This window comes from Thermobia domestica, chromosome 8 (genome assembly GCF_964235325.1).
Source record: "Thermobia domestica chromosome 8, izTheDome1.hap1.1, whole genome shotgun sequence".
In the NCBI taxonomy this organism is placed as follows: Eukaryota; Metazoa; Arthropoda; class Insecta; order Zygentoma; family Lepismatidae; genus Thermobia; species Thermobia domestica.
In genome coordinates, this window is record NC_137461.1 from 101,561,168 (window position 1) to 101,583,170 (window position 22,003).

Sequence of the window (22,003 nt, forward strand, 5' to 3'; positions counted from 1 at the left end):
CAGCTAATTTAGAGTGTCTCGTGTTTCTACTCTGAAAATTTGTTTTTAAAAGACCAAAAATTGCGCTTTGTAGCGTGGACACCTGCTATTTTGTATAAAAAAAAAAAAAAAAAAAAAAAGCCACTAGTTTGAAATTTTACGTTGCTATGCCGCCAAAATCTATGCAGGACATCTAGTGTGTATCGTGCTTGTACCTTGAAAATTTAAACTTAAAAAAACGAAAGTTGTACCTTGTAATATGTGTGTGGTACAGGGAGACACACAGACAAATGTAGATGGAATCATTCCAGGAGCCTCAGTAACGTTCGCCAAATACAGTATGAATACCAAATATATTATTTTAAAACAAAGATATAATATATGTATTATAAAATAAATGTTTCAAAATATCTTATATGGCAAATATTTTCTAGCGTAAAATAAATGGTTTTATTGTTGAAGTTCACTTCCGATACTTTGCGCGTTCAATTACGGGAACTTCCCTGGCACTAGCAAGATGGTACTTTCTCGAAAATGAATTTAAAACAATTAACAAAGAGATAATTCTTATTTGATACAGTAAATATTTCAAAATGTCTTAAATGAAATTAAATATCTTCCAGCTTAAAATAAATATTTTATTGTTGAAGTATTCAATTCTGATGCTTTGTGCGTTCAATTGCGGGAATTTTCGAAGAACTTTTTCCATGACGGGTTTTCCCCGAAAACGCAACTTTCTTTACTGTACATCGACACTTCTACTAGTACGGAAGTTTAAATTCAGCACCTGAAATAGCAGGGTTAGATACTCTTCGGAGCACTGAGCATTAAGCTTCTTAAATTTGACAAGAATTTTTACGCTTTTGCTGGTTTTGATTCTACAGAATAATACTTATTTGAAAAGTAGCAACTAATGACGGAACTAAACTGTTGTTGTTCGAAAGCTAAATTTTACTGAAGAATACTTGTGTTACCATCTAATGTACGAAATAATACTAATAGCTTTACTAAGGTATTTACATAGTTACTGGTGGTACAGGCGCCTATTAAACTCGTCAAATGTATGAGGAATAACGTCCCAAAGTGTCACCAAGCACACTATTCACAGAAAGTATTTTCTGAAATATAAAATTGTGTATTTTACCTCAAATAGGCTATAAACACAATTCATACATTAATTTGTTCTATAATTATCTCAAGCTAAGGTAAGCGTTTTTATTCATTCAGTGCATTTAGAACTTTATATAGGTCTAACATTGAATGTTGTATACTTTAACATGAAAACATCTGATTCGCTCAAGAGATATCCAAAATCTGATAAAAGTCACTTTCAATGTGATCGCCTTAGTTGTACCGACAATATACTAACAAAAAGCTCAAAAACCCAGGTGGGTTTTAAAGTTTTTTCTTTTTTCTTTTTTTTTTTTAGTTGGGTTCAACTCTGGTATTAATAATATACTAACAAAAAGGTCAAAAACCCAGGGGGTTAAGGTGGTATTTTCAGGTAGGTTCAACCCGAAAAGACCTGCGGGTTTTTGCGGGCTGGGCCTACTTGGGCAAACCCTGCACATAGACCTATCTAACGATGCTTCTCACGAAGATTTATTCCAATATCCAGAAATCCCTTCCTCTAAGGTCTCTCTCCCCTTCCTAACAATTATTCCCTGATATAACTACTTTTATTTTTAAACAAATAGCTGACGCCTATTTCTCGAATACCCTCGTGCTGCATTCTACCCCACCATCACCTTATAGTCAACACTTACTCGATCAATCCAAGGCCTACAGTAGCTTTCCAACCACATTTATTATACACCTTTCGAGAAGTACTCCACTTATGGTTCCCTCATCATAATATAATTTTCTCTGGCTAGCCATGGTTCACTTGAACAGGGTTTCAAAAGTCTCGTTAATAAAAATTGTGTTCATGTGGTTTTCTTTTTTTGGAGGGGGTAATTCTTTTTATTTTTTTCGGATACTCTTAAATTTCTTTGGTGCAACAATATTAAAATGTGATTTTATATATGAAGATAATATCATTATTATAATTTACAATTTTCTTGTTCTTTTGCCGTGTACGCCAGAAGGAAATTTTTCAAGTACTGTATGTATATGTATGTGTCCGGTGAGGAAGTGCAGATACTTTGGAAGATGATAGGGGGAGGTTATAGGGAGTGGGAAAGCAAGCAAAAAAAAAAAAAAAAAAAGTATGAGTATATGGTCTATTTCTCTTGATTTCCTACATAGGGCGCTTATGAACCTAGTGAACGCGATTTGATGGATTGCTTAGGAACTACTCTAGGCTCTATCTAACACGTTTTTTACGAAGAAAGTTGTAAGGCAGAGTAGTTCTACGTATAGATAATGTATTACTTAAAAACTTGCAGATAACCTGTAAAAATAATTTCATCTTTTTACTGTATGTATCTCTCAATAGCTATCTTCACCTTCACAATGTACCTTAGATTGTTTTTTACAAATTCTATAAAGAACAATTGTTTATATATGTGATGTTCTTCGAAGAAATTTTGTTTGGACTTCAATTTCTTAAGCACAAATATGAAATAATATATCAAAATATAAATGCTCATTAAATACGGTTTAATAATCCTAAGTTTCTGAGGTAAAATCAAGGGGAACCCGCTTCTCAGATCTATTTTCATGCTAGGTCGTGATTAAGAACTAACTCCTAGATTCGAAGTTTCATGTCGGTTTGAAAGAAAATTTATCAATTTTCTACTGACTTGCTACGCCAGACATACAGAAATCTTCGCTCTGTTAGCCCCTCATATGGGAGCTGCCTATCTGCCATCACCAGAAGATAGATTTTGACAGACTACCACTGAAGAATGTGGATGAACCATGGGAAAGCAATTGGTTCAAAAAAAAAAAAAAAAAAAAGTGTAAAACCAAACAAGGCACTGTGTTTGTTACAGAAGACATAGTTAGAACGTATTACAGTGAAACCTGTCAACTTGGCCACCTCTCTAAGTTGGCCACCTGCTTATCTTGGCCTAGTTCGTCTTGAACCTGCATTTTTCCATAAGACATTCGTTACTTACTACTCTATATGTTGGCCACCTGTCTATCTTGGAAGTTGGCCACACTGAAGCAATGTTCACCCTTTGTTGATAATGATAAATTTACCTGTGTATCTTGGCCACGCAAAATACAGTTTTGTTATTTTTCTTAACTCTTTCGAATTCCCATATGAGGCAGATGTTCTGTATTTGTGACTGGACAAAAGAAGCATAGATTCGCACGATTTGTTCTTGGAGGTCAATGGCCAGAACACTACCCTCACAAAGGGGTGGTGAAGGAAGGTGTGAATAAGAAAAAGCACGTACAGGAATTCAGGAAATGGTTGTACGAATTTGTTTACCCTGTCTGTTTTGGTAAAACCATTAGCTATATCAATTCCTCCCATCAGTGGGGAGCTAGTAATTCCGGAAAATTCTCAAAGTTAAAACTAACCATCTCAATTGTCAACTATTGACACCTGTCGGCTTGTCAAAAGATAGCTGAGTTTTTGATGTATGAATTCCCTGAAGATTTTCTCAAAACATCTTTTGCTCCGAGGGAAACACTTTTAGCTCATTAACAAGAGGTAGTTAACTACAATATTAGAATGTGCATATCTGCCAAAAAGAATAAAACAAATGCGTCTAGAATGAACCACCATTCAGTAACAACTGAAAAGAAGTCATGTAAATTGCATATGGATTTCTCAATTTATAACTTAGCTTTTCTTGTTTTCAATCTGAATAGCTCAGTGTGCTATAATATTAATTTCAATAAACTGCGTACATACGCTTCTATTTCACGGCTGTTTGTGTTATTGTGTTTCCAATCGGAATAATCCAATATACCAGACTAGTTTTCAGGAAGCGAAAGGTATGCACATATATTAAACATACTATAGTAATATTTTCTAGTACTGTATATTTTTACGATTACTCTATATACATTATTTATAAGTAGCTTTCGTGCCACTTCTTATTAAAATTTTACAATCAAGTAATACTAGAAATCCTATTCTAAAAATACACAAATCACACTTATTTTCTGTAAGTTGGCCACCTGTCTAAGTTGGCCACTTTTCGATGGAACCGATGGTGGCCAACATAGACAGGTTTCACTGTAATTATATTCACAGACGACGTAATGATTCGAGGAAAATATACTACAGAATATGGCATTAGCATAACCCATATGGTATAAGTATTAAGATTCAGTTTAAAGTATCATAAAATCTGCAAACAACTTGTTACTAAGTGACTATTCGCACATTTCATTGCATAGCATGAAAAGTACGTTATGTTGCTACAAACACAGCATGCAAAATATGACTATATAATATAGTTTCAAAATGTGTTATCTGACGTGGAAAGGGAAGAAAACTACCTCATGTTCACAGAAACCATCTGGCACTTTTTCTTAACTAAATTATATGACTAACTTTACAGTGCCATTGTGTTTATTTCACCAAAAATATTTTCGAAAGAGTAAGGATCTTCTTTACTAGGAAGTGAATGAATCTGATACTTGAGAAAGCATAAAACAAATATCACGTAAATGATATGGCTAATTTTACACAGTATCAATATATTTACTCCAACAAAAATAGTTTCGACAGTGCTGCTGTTCTCATCCTCAGTCACTCTAAGCACGAAACACGATAAATACATTGTACTCTCATATTTATGAGTCCTTAATTAACCTTAAATGAAGCATAAATTATCTCATGTTGGCATACAGTAAAACTATCACAATAACTATATAACAATATCGGCTATGAAACCTTCACAGAATATAATCCTTGTAGATTTCACCAGTTAGTACATGATAAAATCTAGATAGGTTATATTCTGTGAATTCAAGGAATGATAGTGGATAAACTACAAGTAATGTTTCAGTTATTTACTTTATGATATTTTTACAGTGTTGATCAACTCATTATAATTTAAGTTTTGTTTAATGTTAATAAAGGATTCATAGATTAGTGAGTTTAGAATATTCGATTTTTTCGGTACTTGGAGTGACTAAGGATGAAAACAATAGCCCTTTCGAAAGTATTAACGCTAGAATAAATACTTTGGCATTATGTAAGCTTAGCCATGTCATATACCAGATATTTGTTTTATGCTTTCCCAAGTATCAAATTCATTTACTTCCTAGAAAAGAAATCTTTTTCAGCAAAATGAATGTTTCCCAAGACGCAAATGTGCTAAATGGATTTCAAACTATTGTAAGAGAAACCATTACTGCGAAAAGAACGCGAATTTATTACACCATATATTCAACTTATTAACAAGTTGGGTTGTCTGAAAGATACGCAACGCAATTGAAAACACGTATTCTGTAAATGTGTTTCAAGATAATTTTTGAGTAACAATATTTATAATTTATAGTGTTCATTTTCTTATGCCCCTTGTTTTTCCCTTATCTAACTGACAAACATGTACATACAGCAGCATACTACTACTTCGATGGGAACATTAAGACAAACAAAAGTCCCTACATAAGATAAATATTCTGGCACACGCAAGGTGTTCTTCTGGTGGAGTTTCGCCCACCTGGGATCACAGTGACTGCAATTACCTATGCCAACATATTAAAGAAGTTCTGTCGTGACCTTCAAGGAAACCGCACAACCGACACCTTTACATGGTACATTGCTCCATAACAACGCTTGCCTCACATTGCTCAACTGGTCCGCGTCAAAATAGCTCAACTTGGCTAAAAGGTGCTATAGAACCACACATAGTCTGGGCTTAGCTTAATTAAGGCTTTCACTTTTTAGATTTTCCAAACTGATGTTTGATTAGTTAACAATTCGATTCGATGAAAAAAAAAAAGTTCACTCTATCGTCCATATATACTCAGAAAAGAAACTTTTACGCGCAAGTACACTTTCACTAGCGTTACGCTGAATGAAATGTCTCGGCAGTTTTTTATATTGAGAAATATGTAAGGCATGTATTAATATATTCGTACATTTTGGTTTTATGATCTTATAAAACCTGTTAAAAAAAAAAAAAAAGTGTGTTGTGTTACTTTTCCACCTTCCTTTGTGTGTGTAAACAAATATGAATAGAAAGGCCGTTGTGTGCTGCATTTACTGACTACGAGAAAGTAATGCTTATGTACGTTTTAAATCTTGACGTATAGAAGAAATATACTTGAAATACAAGTCAATACAAATATACAACTATTTGGCTGTACAATGACGTAATAACTGAGAATGGAAGTACAAGTGGGTGAATACTATTTCCCTGCTATGTTTCAGTTTCTGAACAAGGACGAGAAAGGAATAAATATACACGGGGAATATTTGACTTCTTCATTCCACTAATATCGTGCAAATAGCATCACAGATTGGAAATATGATAGAAAAGTTAATTTGAAAAGCAAGGATGTAAGGTTAAAAATATTGAAAGAGAGAGAGAGAGAGAGAGAAATGATCTTTAACAGCTTCGCAAAGTCAAGAAAACTAAAAGGAAGAATTAGAGGAAGTAAGTACCTATATCCCCATGCGACAAAATATTTCCACGGATGGCAATATTACAGAAATTGAGCTAGGTTGGAATACTGGATTGAAAAGCTTCACATTAAAGTGTAAAATGCCAGTATGTCTAATGCGAAAGATTTTAAATGAATGCATTCAGAAAAAGATAGGAATCGTCTGCAAAAACAGGAAAATACATTGTAATTAGATAAATCACGTAAGTGACAAATATTATCGTAAAAATAAATACACTGAAGTGGCAGTGGGCCGAAACAGCTTTAAACACAGGATTAAATCATACTTTTTAGTAAATTGGTCACATGTTTTGTTATAGCAACGCCAGTGGAAATACTGAACGTATATGAACTTAAGGGTATAGAGACTAGAAAGAATTGAAGAAAGAGAAATAATACTGAAAACAAAAGATGAATCGTTTGTGATCATTACCCACATTAACTATCCATTTTTGTAATCAGTATCAAGTTGCTTACCGCTATCGGAGAACCTTTCATGTACTATGGTTTCGCTACTTTGTACATGCTAAAGACATTTTCGTTTTGACAGCAGTTGTTCGCTATCATACCGCCCATTTTTCCTATTTTCCTATTTCTTTCTATCATGTCTTCTAGCACATTCTGCCAAAATAATTTCTTCTCAAACGACATTGTAACAAATTTTCTCTTCTCGTTGTAATTATATCCAATATTGTTCTTTTATCTGCTACTACTCTTAGCACTTCCTTGTTTGAAACAAAGGTTCCTCCTCCTTTAACCCTTACGCAGGCGCATCAATTTGCATAACATTAACAGATGCGTAAGGAAATATCAAACCCTCCATGTTTATTTTTGTGTAGCTTAACAACATTATTCTGATGAACACTAGTGTTATAATACATATCACATTACTTAAAGATTAATTAATAAAGGTACTGATAAACCCACGGTTGCAAACTACATTGATTTTTTTCTAACTTTCCAACTGATGACATTTTCCTGTAATGTCCTTATGCTCTCAATTCACAGTCAGCTGAAATAAACTAAGAATAAACTAATACTACCGTATTTTCCACTCAAACGCGAATGAAACAAATTCAAACTTATATTCAAAGGCATACAAAATGTGCTTTTCTTCTTCCAAAAGGCTTCTTTTGGCCACTTTACAGTTGCATTTACTTCATATTTTCACTAGATCTATTACCTAAATACCGAAAGCTAATCAACTGTTCTTCCCCTTCCCTCCTTTCATAATTGATAGATACTGATCCGTAGCCATCATCATCGCTACTGTCTTTTTAATAATAATAATAACAACAACAATAATGATGATGCAGTGTACTACTGTTAGAGTCTTAAAGTAATTTTCTTGGAACAATATAATTGAACAGATACGTTCTACAAACAGCCAGAACGCACATTTAAGATGATAATAATGTCGGCATCAAAGGGCTAGGTGAATTTAACAGGAAGATTTACTTTTTTTTTTTTTTTTTTTTTTTTTAAGAGGTTGTAGAAATTGTTTCAGTGTCTAGATTACAAAAATACTATCATTGTATCTTAACCTCTCGAAAGATTTTGGCGTTACAGAGTTGAGTTCCTTGCAGAATAAGGTTATGCATGGTGTCATGTGGTAAGTTAATAAATACGGCACCATTTTAATATATATATATATTATTTCGAGTTTTCGACACAAATTGCACTACGTGGCAACGTCGCAAATAAAGAACCATACATTAGATCTACCAATCTGTCAAATAGTTATAATGACAGATGGCAGCTAAAGTCGATATTGAATGAAACTAGCATGACTTATTAGTGTAGCAGTCGATTCAACTGCTTTTTGTATTCGTTGAGTAATGCTAATGACTCCAAGTTAATCTGCGACGTTGCCACATTGTGAAATTTTGATTCCTCATAGCGGCTGAAAGAGGCCCCGAGGGCATACAATCATCTAACATTTTCTCTTTATTTTGGCCTGTAGAATAATGCTCTGTTGTCCGTGGACACCATTTTTAGAACACCCGATATATATATGAATGACCGAATTTAGGGGGTGCAGAGGTGCACGTGCACCCCCCTTCGTTTCAAATATACACTATCTAAAATGAGAAACTAGCAATGAAAATAGCAACACTTTCTCCCATCATGTTTCCGTTTGGGGCTTAAAACAAAGCAGATCTTTGAAAAAGCAATAGTTTAAGTCAATTTTCGAAAGGTTGAATGAAAAGGATTCAAGCAAAACAATAATAGCATTTGTCAAGTAGGGAAGAAAACAGAAGCCAGCAGGAGAGAAGAACATTTTTTCTTGCATAACATTTGCGACCCTATTTAAAATACTTTTCCCAGTTCTATGCATCAGTGTTGTCAGGGGTAAAGAACATTGTCACATGTCACTGAAGAATTTCAGTGTGATTGGTTATTTTGGTAGTTATGTATAGGGCCTGATCCAGGATTGTCTGAGGGGGGTGAATCAAAATTATATATATATATATATATATATATATATATATATATATATCTACGTCTTAATGTATAAGAATATCATTTAATGCATTTTTATGCCTTACTTTTTTTTTTAACTTTCTGACATTTTCAAAACATAACATGTTAAGTATATACAGACGTGTTCAAATTATTAGACTCAACATTTAGTTTCTGAATGCTTTACTGTTCTTACAATATTACGTCAGAAAACGCGCTTGACATAGTTTAAATTACTGTTCTGTAACTCTGTTCTAATTTCTTGTGGTCATGGCAAATATTTTTCAATATTAATAAAACAAATGAGCATGTGACATTCAAATATAAATAGTATACAGTGTGTGTATCTAAATTGGAAACAAAAAATGAAATGGAATACTTACAAGAAAATTCTCTCTCACACAAAGATTAATATTTCGTATGAAATCCGTTGTTCTTTATCAAGTCTTTTATCCTTTGTGGCATGCTATATACGAGTTTAGCACACTTTGACTTCAATTCAGCATCATGATACCACAAATTGTTGATCTTCTGGATCAATTGGTGTTTGGTTGTAATATGCTTCTTGTTTAGCTTTTTCTTCATAAAGCTCCAAGAGTTTTCAATCGGGTTCATATTAGGACTATTGTCCGGTCACGGAAGAACACTAATTTTGTTGTTCTCAAAGAATTTTATCAGTTTTGCCCCGGTAGCATTGGGCTCCATCGTGCATAAAGATGAACTATGTGTCATCAAACCAGACTGCAGTCTAGGTAAACAGTTCTTCTTGAAACACTTGTAGGTATTGGTAGTGCTTCATTGTTTCCTCTTTTATATACAATTTTCCAGGCCAGACCGAAGACATCACACCCCACACCATGACTGAAGTAGGATGCTTCATGGTTTGTTGGAGGCATCCCAACTTGAATTCTTTCCCAGGTCGACGTTGCATATATTGTGAACATTTATCACACACGAATACCCATGAATCATCATTGAAACACCTATTCTCCAATCATCAGTAGTCCAATGTTTTAGGCCTCGTGCCTATTCTAGGCGTTTCTTTACCATGATTGGAGTAATTCTTGCTTTATTTCTTGGCTTGAGTGCTTTTATTCCCTCAGCATAAAGAATCCTTCGAACATTTTCAGACGAAATGTCTACACCATACTCAGCCATTTTTAAGCTTAAGTCTTTAGAAGTTGCGTTTCTGTTTTCCAGACAAACTTTTTAGTTTTTTGATACCTATTAGCGATAGTTTTGGTTTCCGCCTACACTTCCAAACTCTGTTTTGCTGATACATTTGCTTCTTGCTCATCGCAACGGAGATTTTACTCACAGATTTTTGTCCTACCCCAACTTTACTAGCAATTTTTCGTTGCATATATATCTTCCTTCCGCCAAAAGTGTTTTGACTACTTTCAATTTACGCGGAGAAAGGTCTCTGGCTTTTCTCATTATGCCGCGACTACAGGAGTTCACACAATAAAAGATTAGTACACAAAACACGTCACGATTATTTTAAACTGGCCCATTAGAACTGTTGAACGCTTTGAATATCGTAACTGCTGACGACTGCAACCACAATGCTTCAGACTGTAATATGTTGATAGAAAATGCACTAGCTGTCTAGTCTACAACTGAAATACCACTTTCAGAACTCCCTCCCCTCTACTAATGCCATCTGCTGTTCAATGATGGTATCACTACTTCAATTGTACAGTAAACAAATGAAGGATTATATTGTTGGTTTAACCATTAAATTACCTGTTCTAGAACTACGAAATTAGGATTGCAACATCAACTTTGCATTTTTCGAGCGTTGAGTCTAATAATTTGAACACGTCTGTACATGTATAATTTAATAAAGAGGTTCACAGCGAATAATAGTACTTGTAATACTATGTTGTATTTACGACATAGTTAAAACCACAACAAAGAAGTACATTATATACAAATGAACTTGTCCTACACTTCTTCCATTCGTAAACATGGCAGCTAAACAAATGCAATCAGCTTCCAGCTCTTTTAATCACGACGATGACGGATAGGTGTATACATGCTTAAAATAGCAACTTTACGAAAGAACAGGAAGAACAGTTATCGTTCAGGAATTAGGATTCCTACTTTTGTAGAAACTTATACATGTCCAGGAACAAATTCCTATGAATCATATTTTTAAAACCCAACTTGCAATTGTGGATTAAACTATCTCTAATACATTCTTCTGTGTTATGAACCTTTGTCTTTGTCTGCCAATCTACTGTTGGCACGAACCTCTAATCTGATAAACCCAAGATAAATTCGGATCATTGAAGCAATGATTTATCCAGTTATTATTTTTTTTTTCTAAATATTTTTCGATAGGTGATAAGCTACATCAACTTGTCAGAGTAAGAAACTTGTAATTTATTGGGGAAAAGTAGCATGTTCGCCAATTTCGTATAATTATTATCAATAGCTATGTCAACATAAGTATGTACACTTCCGCCTTGAGATACACATTTCTTCGGGTTTCTTCCGAAAGAGATGTTTATTATGAACTCAAACTCCATGTACTTATTTTACTTTTGGGAGGGGAGGAGGGGGAAGTTTTAGTTTGATATAGATGCTGACGGAGATGACTGATATCAGCTGCGGATTATCTGTGAAACTTAATATTAATTCTGTCATTATATCTAAGTTAAACGTCCAAAAGTTAATTAACGACGCATGTGAAAATGTAAACCGAAAACAGAATATAGCATGACCATGCGTGAAGAAATTCTTGTAAATTTGGTCAATATGTTGTATCAGTCTAGTTAATGATTTTCAATGGCAATGGTTTGCGCATGTTCTGTTTCTTTCTGAGTGCGAGGCTGTCATATGGCAACACGTGCGTCTTCAAGGTTACTGTTAGGTTGTTGGATTGGAGTTTTTAGTTACATTCAGCACCGAGGCTATCTCAGACGAGGGCCTACAGCTTAACATGAGCTTCCACCGGAAATCAAAACTATGTCTCCATTGACGAAATCGCACCGCTACCCATAATTATGAGAAAGATTTCCACGACTACTGTTATAAACTGGGCCCGGATGCTTTCTGAAGAACAAGAGGAAACAACAGACCACTCCACCTAGTTGAAGCCCATGTGGTTGACATAAAAACGAATGCCCGTTACAAAATAAAAAACGTAATTTGCGCCGATGGAAGCATTTGATCCATTTCGGTACAGCCATTTATAGTATTTATGCAATAGTACAGAAACTTGGATACAAGATGTGTCCCTAGTGGATTCTTCAAATGCATAGAAATAAGCACAAATTACAATGTATGGAACTTGCTGCATTACTGCAGATGGAACTGGTGTCATCAGTTTAAATCAAATGAAAAAATCGTCAACCATAAAGTAGAAAATCACCACGTCCGAAAACTTTAAATCTCAAAAGTCCGTATAAAAGGTTATGTTTATTGTATTCATCGATTATCGTAGACTACTATTGCTGGAGTTCAAAGACCGAGACTAAACCATCAACACACTTACATTCAACAGCACCAGACATAAGCCCGTGCGATTTTGATCTGATCCCACAGTTGAAAGGATTCCTCCGAGTCAGTACCTTTCTACATATTCTGTCTGTGCTACGCGCCGCAGGACAGTCTGTCGCCGTGATCAACGAAAACAACCTCCCAAATGCTATAAGACGACTGCAATGGATTTTGGAAACAATGCATGGAAACGTACAAGATTATATCGAAGGTTTGTAATATGGTTGACATGGTTGACAACGTAAGTTAAATAATAATATGTCTGTACTCAAAAATAATGTAGAATAAAACAAGATTCAAACCTAGCAGCAGTATTACCTACTTGAGAAACAACTCTTCCCTATCTGTTTCTTTCAAATACCATTTCGTAGTGTTTTCTCAAGATAGTGACCATCTACTTACCGCAGATTCGCGCATTGGTAAGTGAACCGAATGTACGCCGAACAAGATAGATGAGGTGTTACTAAACAGGACACGACTTTCGGATGTTCAGTTAGCATTTCTTCTCTTTCATTCTTATAATTCATTTTTCTCAACACAGAAATTATAGTCGAGGATCACACCTAGAGTATAAAACTGAAATAAGAATTTAAGGACCACAGAATTACTTACCGTTGTTTTGTGAAACCTGCGACTACCACTCCTTCGTAGAGTTCCACTTCTGATATTTGCATCATCGAGGTCGACTTCTCTGCCATCCAACCCAGATCGGCGAGTCAATTCGCAAAGCTCTTGAACCGGTTGAACCTAGAAAGCAAAATATTAAACATTTACTATTAAAATAATATTTTGTGAAATGTAGTATTATAGCAGTAATTTTATGACAAGTTAATATTATTTATAAATATACGAGAACACATATTTCAATCTAGTCTGATGCTACGACGATGAAATGTACAAAAACAAAATTTTACCAGTTCTAACTCTTCAAAGTATTATATTTTCATTACTAATAGATCAACTTTTGGTAGACACTTATATCAGACTCCTTAATTAATAATAATAATAGTACGGTATGTTAGACCAAGGATTTTACCATTTATTTGCTTAACAAAAACTTACATAAAGCTACTGCCATTCAAAGGATACCAAAAACGAATACCATCTAAAACAAGAAAATAAACTTATCTGTGCGATACATTATTCCTAAAGAACTATTACATAACATTTAAAAAAAAGAAAGAAAAAAAAAGCTTCTCCCGGCCTTTTAGCAAAGAAAACTAGTTTATTATTGAAAACTAACTTTCACGGCTATTTAGTGCATGCGTTGTGTTATCTGCGTATAGAAATCACTGAGTATATTTAACCTCGAAAAAGACATGTAAATGTACCTCTTCTGGTACTCCGCAAGTGCACACCAGAAATTTTTGTTAGGGGGAGTTTCAAAGTCGAAAGATTGGAGAGGGTTTTGGACTGGGTAAACCCCCTGTGAGTTGCTGCTGACAAGCACAAGTATATTATTTAAAAAATAAAAAGCGTTACGAAGTTTGGAGGGATCCACATCCGACAGACCTCCTTCCATGGTGCGCTCCTGTTGAGTACATATTTTCGATACCACGTATAAAGTGGCAGGTTTTAAATCAAAATACTGCAGAATTAAACTTTGAAAGTTCAAACATTAGAATTACATCTAGATTTCATATTTCATGTACAAAACAAGTTCTTGTTAGCAATTATGAAATACCAGCTGTATAATGTATTTGACTTGGAAGCAATTGACCTTCCTCGTAATTTGTTTGAACAGGCAACTGCAATGTTAGTTTATGATGATGTAATGAAATGACGGAAACGCTGACGCAAATTAATGAACACACCTTAAGTATGTTTGCTAAATCAACACATCAGTTTTAAAGTGATATCAACATACAATACTTATTTTCCTTTTTAATGATCCACAGTATCTAATTGATAACCGACAGCATGACATGACCAGCATAATTTGAATAAATTAATTGCGTCCTTTCCACGTTCCTCAAATGCTTACGAGCCAAACATCGCCCATTGGAACGTTTACAACCCGAGTACGAAATTATTAGTGTAACAGAACCATATGCATGTTGGAGTTTAAACTATAGGTACCATCTCAAACATCCTTGGCGCTGATAAGAAATGTTAAAGTGGGATCCGAGGCACTACTTGAGTTTGTATTAGAGACCAGTACCAGAGATCGAACTCTGGACCACAGTATAGAAAGCACTCACATTAGTCACTTGACCATAAAGAACACAATAACAAGGGCACAACATACTATTATTAATTTCATAATAATTCCATTTGATTAGCTGCGACCACTATCGATTAAACTTAAAAGTGCTACACAGATGGCCAACTTACACAAAATAAATGTATTTTGAAATATATATACATATACAACTGTAATAAATCGTAACAGGCACTTCTAATACAGCCACTAATTTTTATCTATTTATCAGTTTGTATTCTATAAACAACATATACTAAATATTATTTCTGTAATATAAAAGCATCGTATGTAATAAATATCTTAGTTTGCCATTTGCAAGTACCTTACGCTAATTAGCTACAACATTAGCTAATGTTCTAGCTTATTAACTACAAAACGCTATAATACATGCTTTATTCTTGTCTATCCTCTACCTCTAATGATAAAAGCAGATAAGATCGTAAGTTCGATGTACTCAAAACATCCATACTGTTCTGCCCCTTTGAGCTGTTAACAGCAAATCCACCCGTTTGTGCATCTGGAGGAACAGCTAAAGTTCATTCAACGAACCTTCTGATCCTGATGTAAACATTACAGAATGGTATTACTCCGCCAGCCATCGGATGATTGGCTATCGGTCAGCGCTTCTTTCGAGAAGCACGTGCTTGTACCCTGTAGGTGTTTTACATATTTCTCGCACGCAGCCATACTGTAAACCGTGATTCGCGCGTAAAGTGGGTCAAAGCCACTTTCTGCGCATGCGTATTCTCTTTTATTGCATTAATTCAATTTAGTTCTTAGACACCGTGTTGTTTCTGTTATATAACTGTAAGGAAATTGCATTTCTGATAATGAGCCTTACAAGCAACACGGTGTAACAGCTTATTTGACAATGGACTATTTTCTTCTGCCGCATGGATGTTCCAAGGCTCTTTAACCAATAAAGTGAAACAATTACTACGTGTATCCGTTTACCTGAGGTACTGAACGTTCCTTGAATAAACTTTATACTCGCTCTGCTCAAAGCTGTTAAGCACCAAGTAACGAAAATGAAGAAAGAAAAAAAAAACTGGATTTAATGTCTTCCTTTCTTGTAACACTATGCAATAAGAATCTGAATGTCACTTCCCTGTAAACTTCCAAAAGAAAAAGGATTTGCAAACATGACGAAAAGAAAGGACATCCAAATCTATCTAAATGTAACTACGAAATGATCTTGCAACATAGAATATGCATGGAAAGTCTTAATACGCCAACCCATTGACACAATCACCGACAATGGACATATGTAAAAGCAAAAATGAGTGGAACCGCCTGTTGTATTTTTGAAGTTACTTTAAATTAACAATTTTTGTCCCTTCTTCCTCAGCTTTACTGACCTTGTGAAATACATAACAGTAAAATATGTTCTGAAAGAATTTCTAAGAAATTAAGATCACATAGAAGTCCAACATACAGAGGTGAATTTAACATTAGCAGCATAGGAACAACACTGTTTCAAGCAACACACAAAATATTAAATTATGATGTATTACGTAGCGGTAGAAAAATGAAATATGCTCCTTTCAACACTAGACAACGGAGTAGTACAATGAAGAATGTTTTGACTTGTAGCACACAACAACCTTAAAATAATTTAGAAGACGACATTACAAGAAACCGTATAGCGCAAAAAGAAATAAGTACAAGCAGTTATGTCGCCAAAAGAAATCGGAAAGAGACACATGGTGGGCTAACGAATTTAGTGTGTTCATAGAAAATAATGATCGCCTGCAGGTGTGGAAAATGATCCACAATCTAGAAAGCCGGGTGAAATACCTAGGTACATGCAGGTAATAACAGCACAGGAGTGGGAGGAGCATTATACTAAGTTCCCCGGAGATCAAACACGAGTGGAAAATAGAACAGCCGAGCCAAGCTCTATTACTAAAGGACGACATCTTAGGCAAGCACATAACCAGAAAGAATTGACAAAGGCGATTACTGCATTCAATGAAAAATGATAAGACGGCTGCTACAGATGCTATGCTCTCAGAACTCTACAAGCACTTAATGTAAAACGAGCCAATTACAACCACATTCTAAGTTTTCTTTAACAAATTACCAGAGAAACAAGAAGCGAATAGTATGTCAGTTTAAACGGAATTAGATAGGCTAATAGATGACACCAAAAACATAAAACAGAACATCAAACAGATTGAATTGGGTATAGCAGAGACTTCCTTTATGACACTAGTCCAAGGGACAAAATAAAATCTAGATACAATATAAAGAATTGGGGGAAAAAAGTATCACGAATGGAAACGTACGCAGATTTAACTAGGAAAAGCACGACAATAACAGCTATTTTTAGCCTAGGCAAAAAAAAAAAAAAAAAAAAGCCTCAAAGACGAAAACGGAGGGCGAAAATGTGCCACGTGCGGGAAATGAGAAAACGAACGTGTGCGGGATTCAATGAAGTACCTAAAGGTACATTAATGCAAACATACGCAGCAAAAGGAGAAGAAGGGCCATTGAAATACTAAACACGGAAGGAGGTACTGAATGCAACTTTCGAAAAACACAAAGAAGATGCTGACAAATTAGAAAAAGAGAGCAGATGATGATGATTTTAACACGATATACAGTATTTTTGATAAAACCCCACAAGAGGAAAACCAATGGTGTGAGTTCGAGGATTCTTGAGAGGCCAATGTGAACCATTAACAATGTGAATCATCTGAAAGCAACGAATCAATAAGCCAATCAGAACTGGTGTACTCGACAGGGGCTGGTATGAAACTGATTATTATTGCCTGGACATGTGTCGTACTGTACATGTTGTACACACAGAAACACATTGACATGCAAACGCACTTGTTTTTGACACGTTACACTGGATTCTAGTAGCACTGCATTTGTTTTTGCACTGAATAAACTATCTGAGTTACCAAACAAAACGGTGAATCATTTAATCATGCAAGTACTATCACTCTTGCAAAGCAGTCCCATAAAACCCTACCATTCTTTCTCGAAGACCTAGTATATTTTATCATGATTCAGCTGCATTTTTGCAGCGTCAGGAAACATGCTTTAAATACACGAGTTTCGTTGATGCACTAAATTCCTGCTTTAATTATACCTTCATTTAAAAAAAAAAAAAAAATCATTTCACTGTCAGCAAATAATACTGAAAGTTTACTTCTAGTCTTGTTCTCAAAACTGATGTTCGTAACCGTTGATAATGCTGACTTGCTGCCTAAAGTGAAGCCAGAGGATGGTAGTGGGTGATGTGTCCCAGGTTCATAAGAAGACAGAAAGGAGCGATTGACAATATTATTTCTTTGCGCTAACTTGTGCTTTTTCCTTCGCATATGAATTCTACACGTTTATTAACTTATATCGTTTAGGGAGAAAACACTATGATAGTTCCTATATTTTGTGTTTATTCTTACGTACTTCCAGGTTCTTGTGCATACGCTATGATTAAAGAATAATGTGGTACATCAACACAATATTCAAAGATCGCCCTTCTACACCCCCACCCCAAAAAATAAAACTGTGTGCAATTCATGGGCAAAAAATATTTTGATGCATATTGGTGCTGATTCCTCGCTTTTCAAAATATGAATTTAACTCCCTGATAAGAACACTTCACTTTTATACAAAAATATTAGGATTCCATTACGTAATACTGGTCTTGGAGACAGTAACTATTAACAAGATCTCAGAACCATATTTCTTAATGGAGAATAACAACAGAATCACCGGGGAAAATATCCTTTTTATGTTACTTGTGATAGGTTTGACTTCACGTTTCAATTGATTTTGACAACCTCGTGTAATATGTTGAAATGATACAAACTTCTGCACCAGAAACATCGTCGTGGGAGGGAGTCACAACCAGATGAGTAATATTATAAAACTTACAACTGAAAAGTTACATGCAAAAATTAGTTAGCTTCACGTACATAAATGCATAAAGTTTTTCAACTTCCCTTCTTGCTGCTTCAAACCCCACAGGGCAACTCAACTTTGATTACTTACAGCAGCATGTATAGTACAGCAAAATATATGATAGCAGTTTTTCAAATGTCAGTAACCAAGGATTAAATTTGGACCGAAATTAGAACTACCTGAATTTTGTATCCAACCCTTCAATTATAACTTTTTTTTTTTTTTTTTCAAATAGTTTCTTACTACCCTGTATATATATTATAGGGTGGTAAGAAACTATTTGAACAAACTTCCGGAGCTGATTTCCGACACCGAAACTAGCAAAAAAGTCCTCTGGCACTTCGGTCAGTGAGGTATAGTTTCAGCGATATAAGGGTGCCGAAAGCGTGGGAAAATGAACTTCAGAGGGCTGTAATTCAAAAACAACGCAACGCAGTTTAGAACATAACACTGGAAGTCATACATTTTTCAATTGATCAGGTATGTTTCAAACCTCCGCAAGATGTGTGCAAGGTATTCAACAATGGAACTTACGGATTCCCTATAACCTGGCAAGTAATCCGTATGTTCGTCCCTATGTGAGTTTTGATATAATATGACGCATAAACATGTGTTATCACGATCAATATTCTGTGTCCCTTCACCTCTGCGTCCTCCATATTCACAGAAATGCAGCAAGATACATTCACATTCTTAGGACCAAAACGTATCCATGGATCTTAACTTCTGTATCCTTACGTCCAACAGTTCACAATAAATATACGTATAAAGAAAAAAATCCCCTTTCCTTCAGGGTGTTACTTTAAAATCCGCACAATTGACTAATATATTATTTTCCTGCATATATGGAACCCCTACGTCAAATTTAGTAGTTTTAAAGTCCCCTGATAAGTATTGTCACCATTGGCAGACCGCCTACTGCAAGTTACGAGTTTCCATACGGTATTCTCTATTTTTCTCTTTGTTTCATTGTAAAAACTGCTCTATTTAATACAACCCATCAGCTACCTTCTTTCTGCTTTCTCTTAACTTCCCTATACCATATACAGCATATGTAACAAAACGATTTCTTGAAGTAACTACTTCAAAAAAAAAAAAAAAAAAAAAAAAAAAAAAAAAAAAAGGCAAATATTTCAGTTTTAGTCCCACGGTTACTCCGTGTAGGATAAAGGAGACTACGATGGTGAGAGTGAATGCAATGGTAAAATGAAGGAAGTTGGAAGAAACGAGAGGACCTCGAGAAAATCCATATATACGGTGTTTGTCCACTACAAAACCCACTTAGTGCAAGCTGGAATCAAACCAAGAACCCCACGCACCAGAGGTGAACGATCTACCACTGATCCACCGCGACCCCGAAATAGCCACATATGCAGTACATTCAACATTCATTCAAAAATGTACTGAAAATTTGGTGCTGATTACGAAAAACATTTCAAGGCACAGGCATTTTTTTCTTAACTTATGGTAACCGTTTAAATACGCGCACAAACTTTGAATATGCAGGTCAGGAAATAACAGGGTTCTCTACGTATAGCTTCAACTGTATCAATTTTCTTAGACCAATCATGTTATTAGTAAAGTGAAATAAGAGAATGATGCAACAGTGAGAGAGAGAAGCAATGTTTCTCTTCAGCTACGTAAGATAATGGTTGGTACTTACGATGAAGAGTATTAGTTACACGGAAATTTTATGGAAGACTACTGATATTCGGAAGAAGATAATTAACGGGATATAGTTTCATAAACAACGTTAGTATTCCAAAATGACATGTGCTGAAGAAGGCAATAACATTTTGCCGAAATGTTCACAATTATGTAATTTTGGGTCAGTACTTTTTTAATGAAAACGATTTTTTCTTAATATTCTACTCCTAACTGATATGACTAACCTTAATACTTCCAGTGTGTTTATCCCAGCTAAGTCATTTCGAAAGACTATGATTCATGTATGTAGTAACGCATTATCACCGAAAAACTAAACCGCTATTGGGAAGAGTACTGTGCTTTGTAAAACAACCCCGTCGAGAAACATGTTGATGCTATAGTACCCCTTATATTAAATAAGGATTAGTTAAGAAACAACCACTTAAATAAGTATCCACACTATGAATCCAATGAAAGTAACGAAGTGATGCGAGACCTTATGTTGGATGGTTTGCCAAGAAAATTCATCTCCAAAGAGAAAGATAGCTCGGGTAGTCTATATGCGTTCAGCCAGTGTTAACTAAACCATCCATGGCGTCTGAGGCTGCAGTGCTATTGTGAGGCCCTCAAACCTCCTCCACTCTGAGTAGAATTGAAAAAAAAAAAAAAAAAAAAAAAACTAATTCCCGATGACTGTGCGTATTCCACCTAGCAAGTGCCACATGCAAGTATGTGCTCACACTACAAAAGGCATACAATTAGCTGTTCTACGAGTCAGAAACAGCCATCATCTTTCAATCTAGTACAGCAAAGGGATGTGACATATTTGTATCCTGCTCCAAGGCAGCTTTCCTAAAAGGGTTCACTTTTGTTGCGGGATAATGCTAGGAGACTGATAAACAGTCAGGTTGAATAAAAGGCAAAAAGGTGTAACCTTAAACTACAAAACTACAGAAGGTAGCTAAAAATTTGGTTTCAGTGCAGCTCTTAAATCTCCTAGAAGCTTATACATATAGTTGACAAATTTTAAAAATTACTGTATTAGTGAAGAGTATATTCAGGAATTTACCAAGTGACATGTGAATGCCTCTAGTCATATAAAGGTATAACAAAAAGGAACACTTACACCAGAATTAAAGAACATATTACGGATGCAAAAAGAGGACACGGCAGTTTCCGGTTTATCTAAGCATTTACAGGTTCCGAAACACACCACTACGGAATCAAATATTATCCATAAAATATCTTCATATACTGAAAAGATGAATAATTTTTTATAAGAACTTAACGACCTAAATTGAATTTCAATAAGGGCAGTATTGATTGAAAAAAGTGTGATTATATTATGCATTTATAAAATAAGAATATCTCGAAGAAAAATACATAAAAAAAAAAGAAAAACTGTCTAACAACCTTCTTTTAATCTAATTGGAAAATGTGAATTAATTCACAGTAAGGAACAGTACATTTGATGATAATGGGCATAATAATACCAAGAGTTCAAGTATCAGCAAAAAATAATAATAATAATAAATGACAACAGTAAATCACATTACGTTTCAAACGAGCACATTTTAGTATTGCAGTAGAGTCAATCCATTCTAAGTGTTCATGCATGTGCCGCTCGACCATCTCCAAAAAAATCTATCTTTTTTTTTTTTTTTTTTTTTTTTTTCATGAATGTTTATCCTATATCAGGGTACTTCAAAACCACAATTAATTATTTTTTACATCCCAAGGCGATGCAATGGTTGCCGCCATTTTGCG

At 34.9% G+C, this 22,003-nt stretch overlaps 1 protein-coding gene across 2 annotated transcripts in view; it reads right to left on the minus strand.

Moving 5' to 3' along the window:
• Nucleotides 1–22,003, minus strand: part of Mhcl (Myosin heavy chain-like) — a 545,621-nt gene that overhangs the window by 484,326 nt on the left and 39,292 nt on the right. For both annotated transcript variants that reach the window (XM_081768806.1, XM_081768805.1), the window contains exon 3: nt 13,084–13,218. In XM_081768806.1, the coding sequence (XP_081624932.1) occupies nt 13,084–13,218 (135 nt within the window). The remainder of the gene's footprint in view (nt 1–13,083; nt 13,219–22,003) is intronic.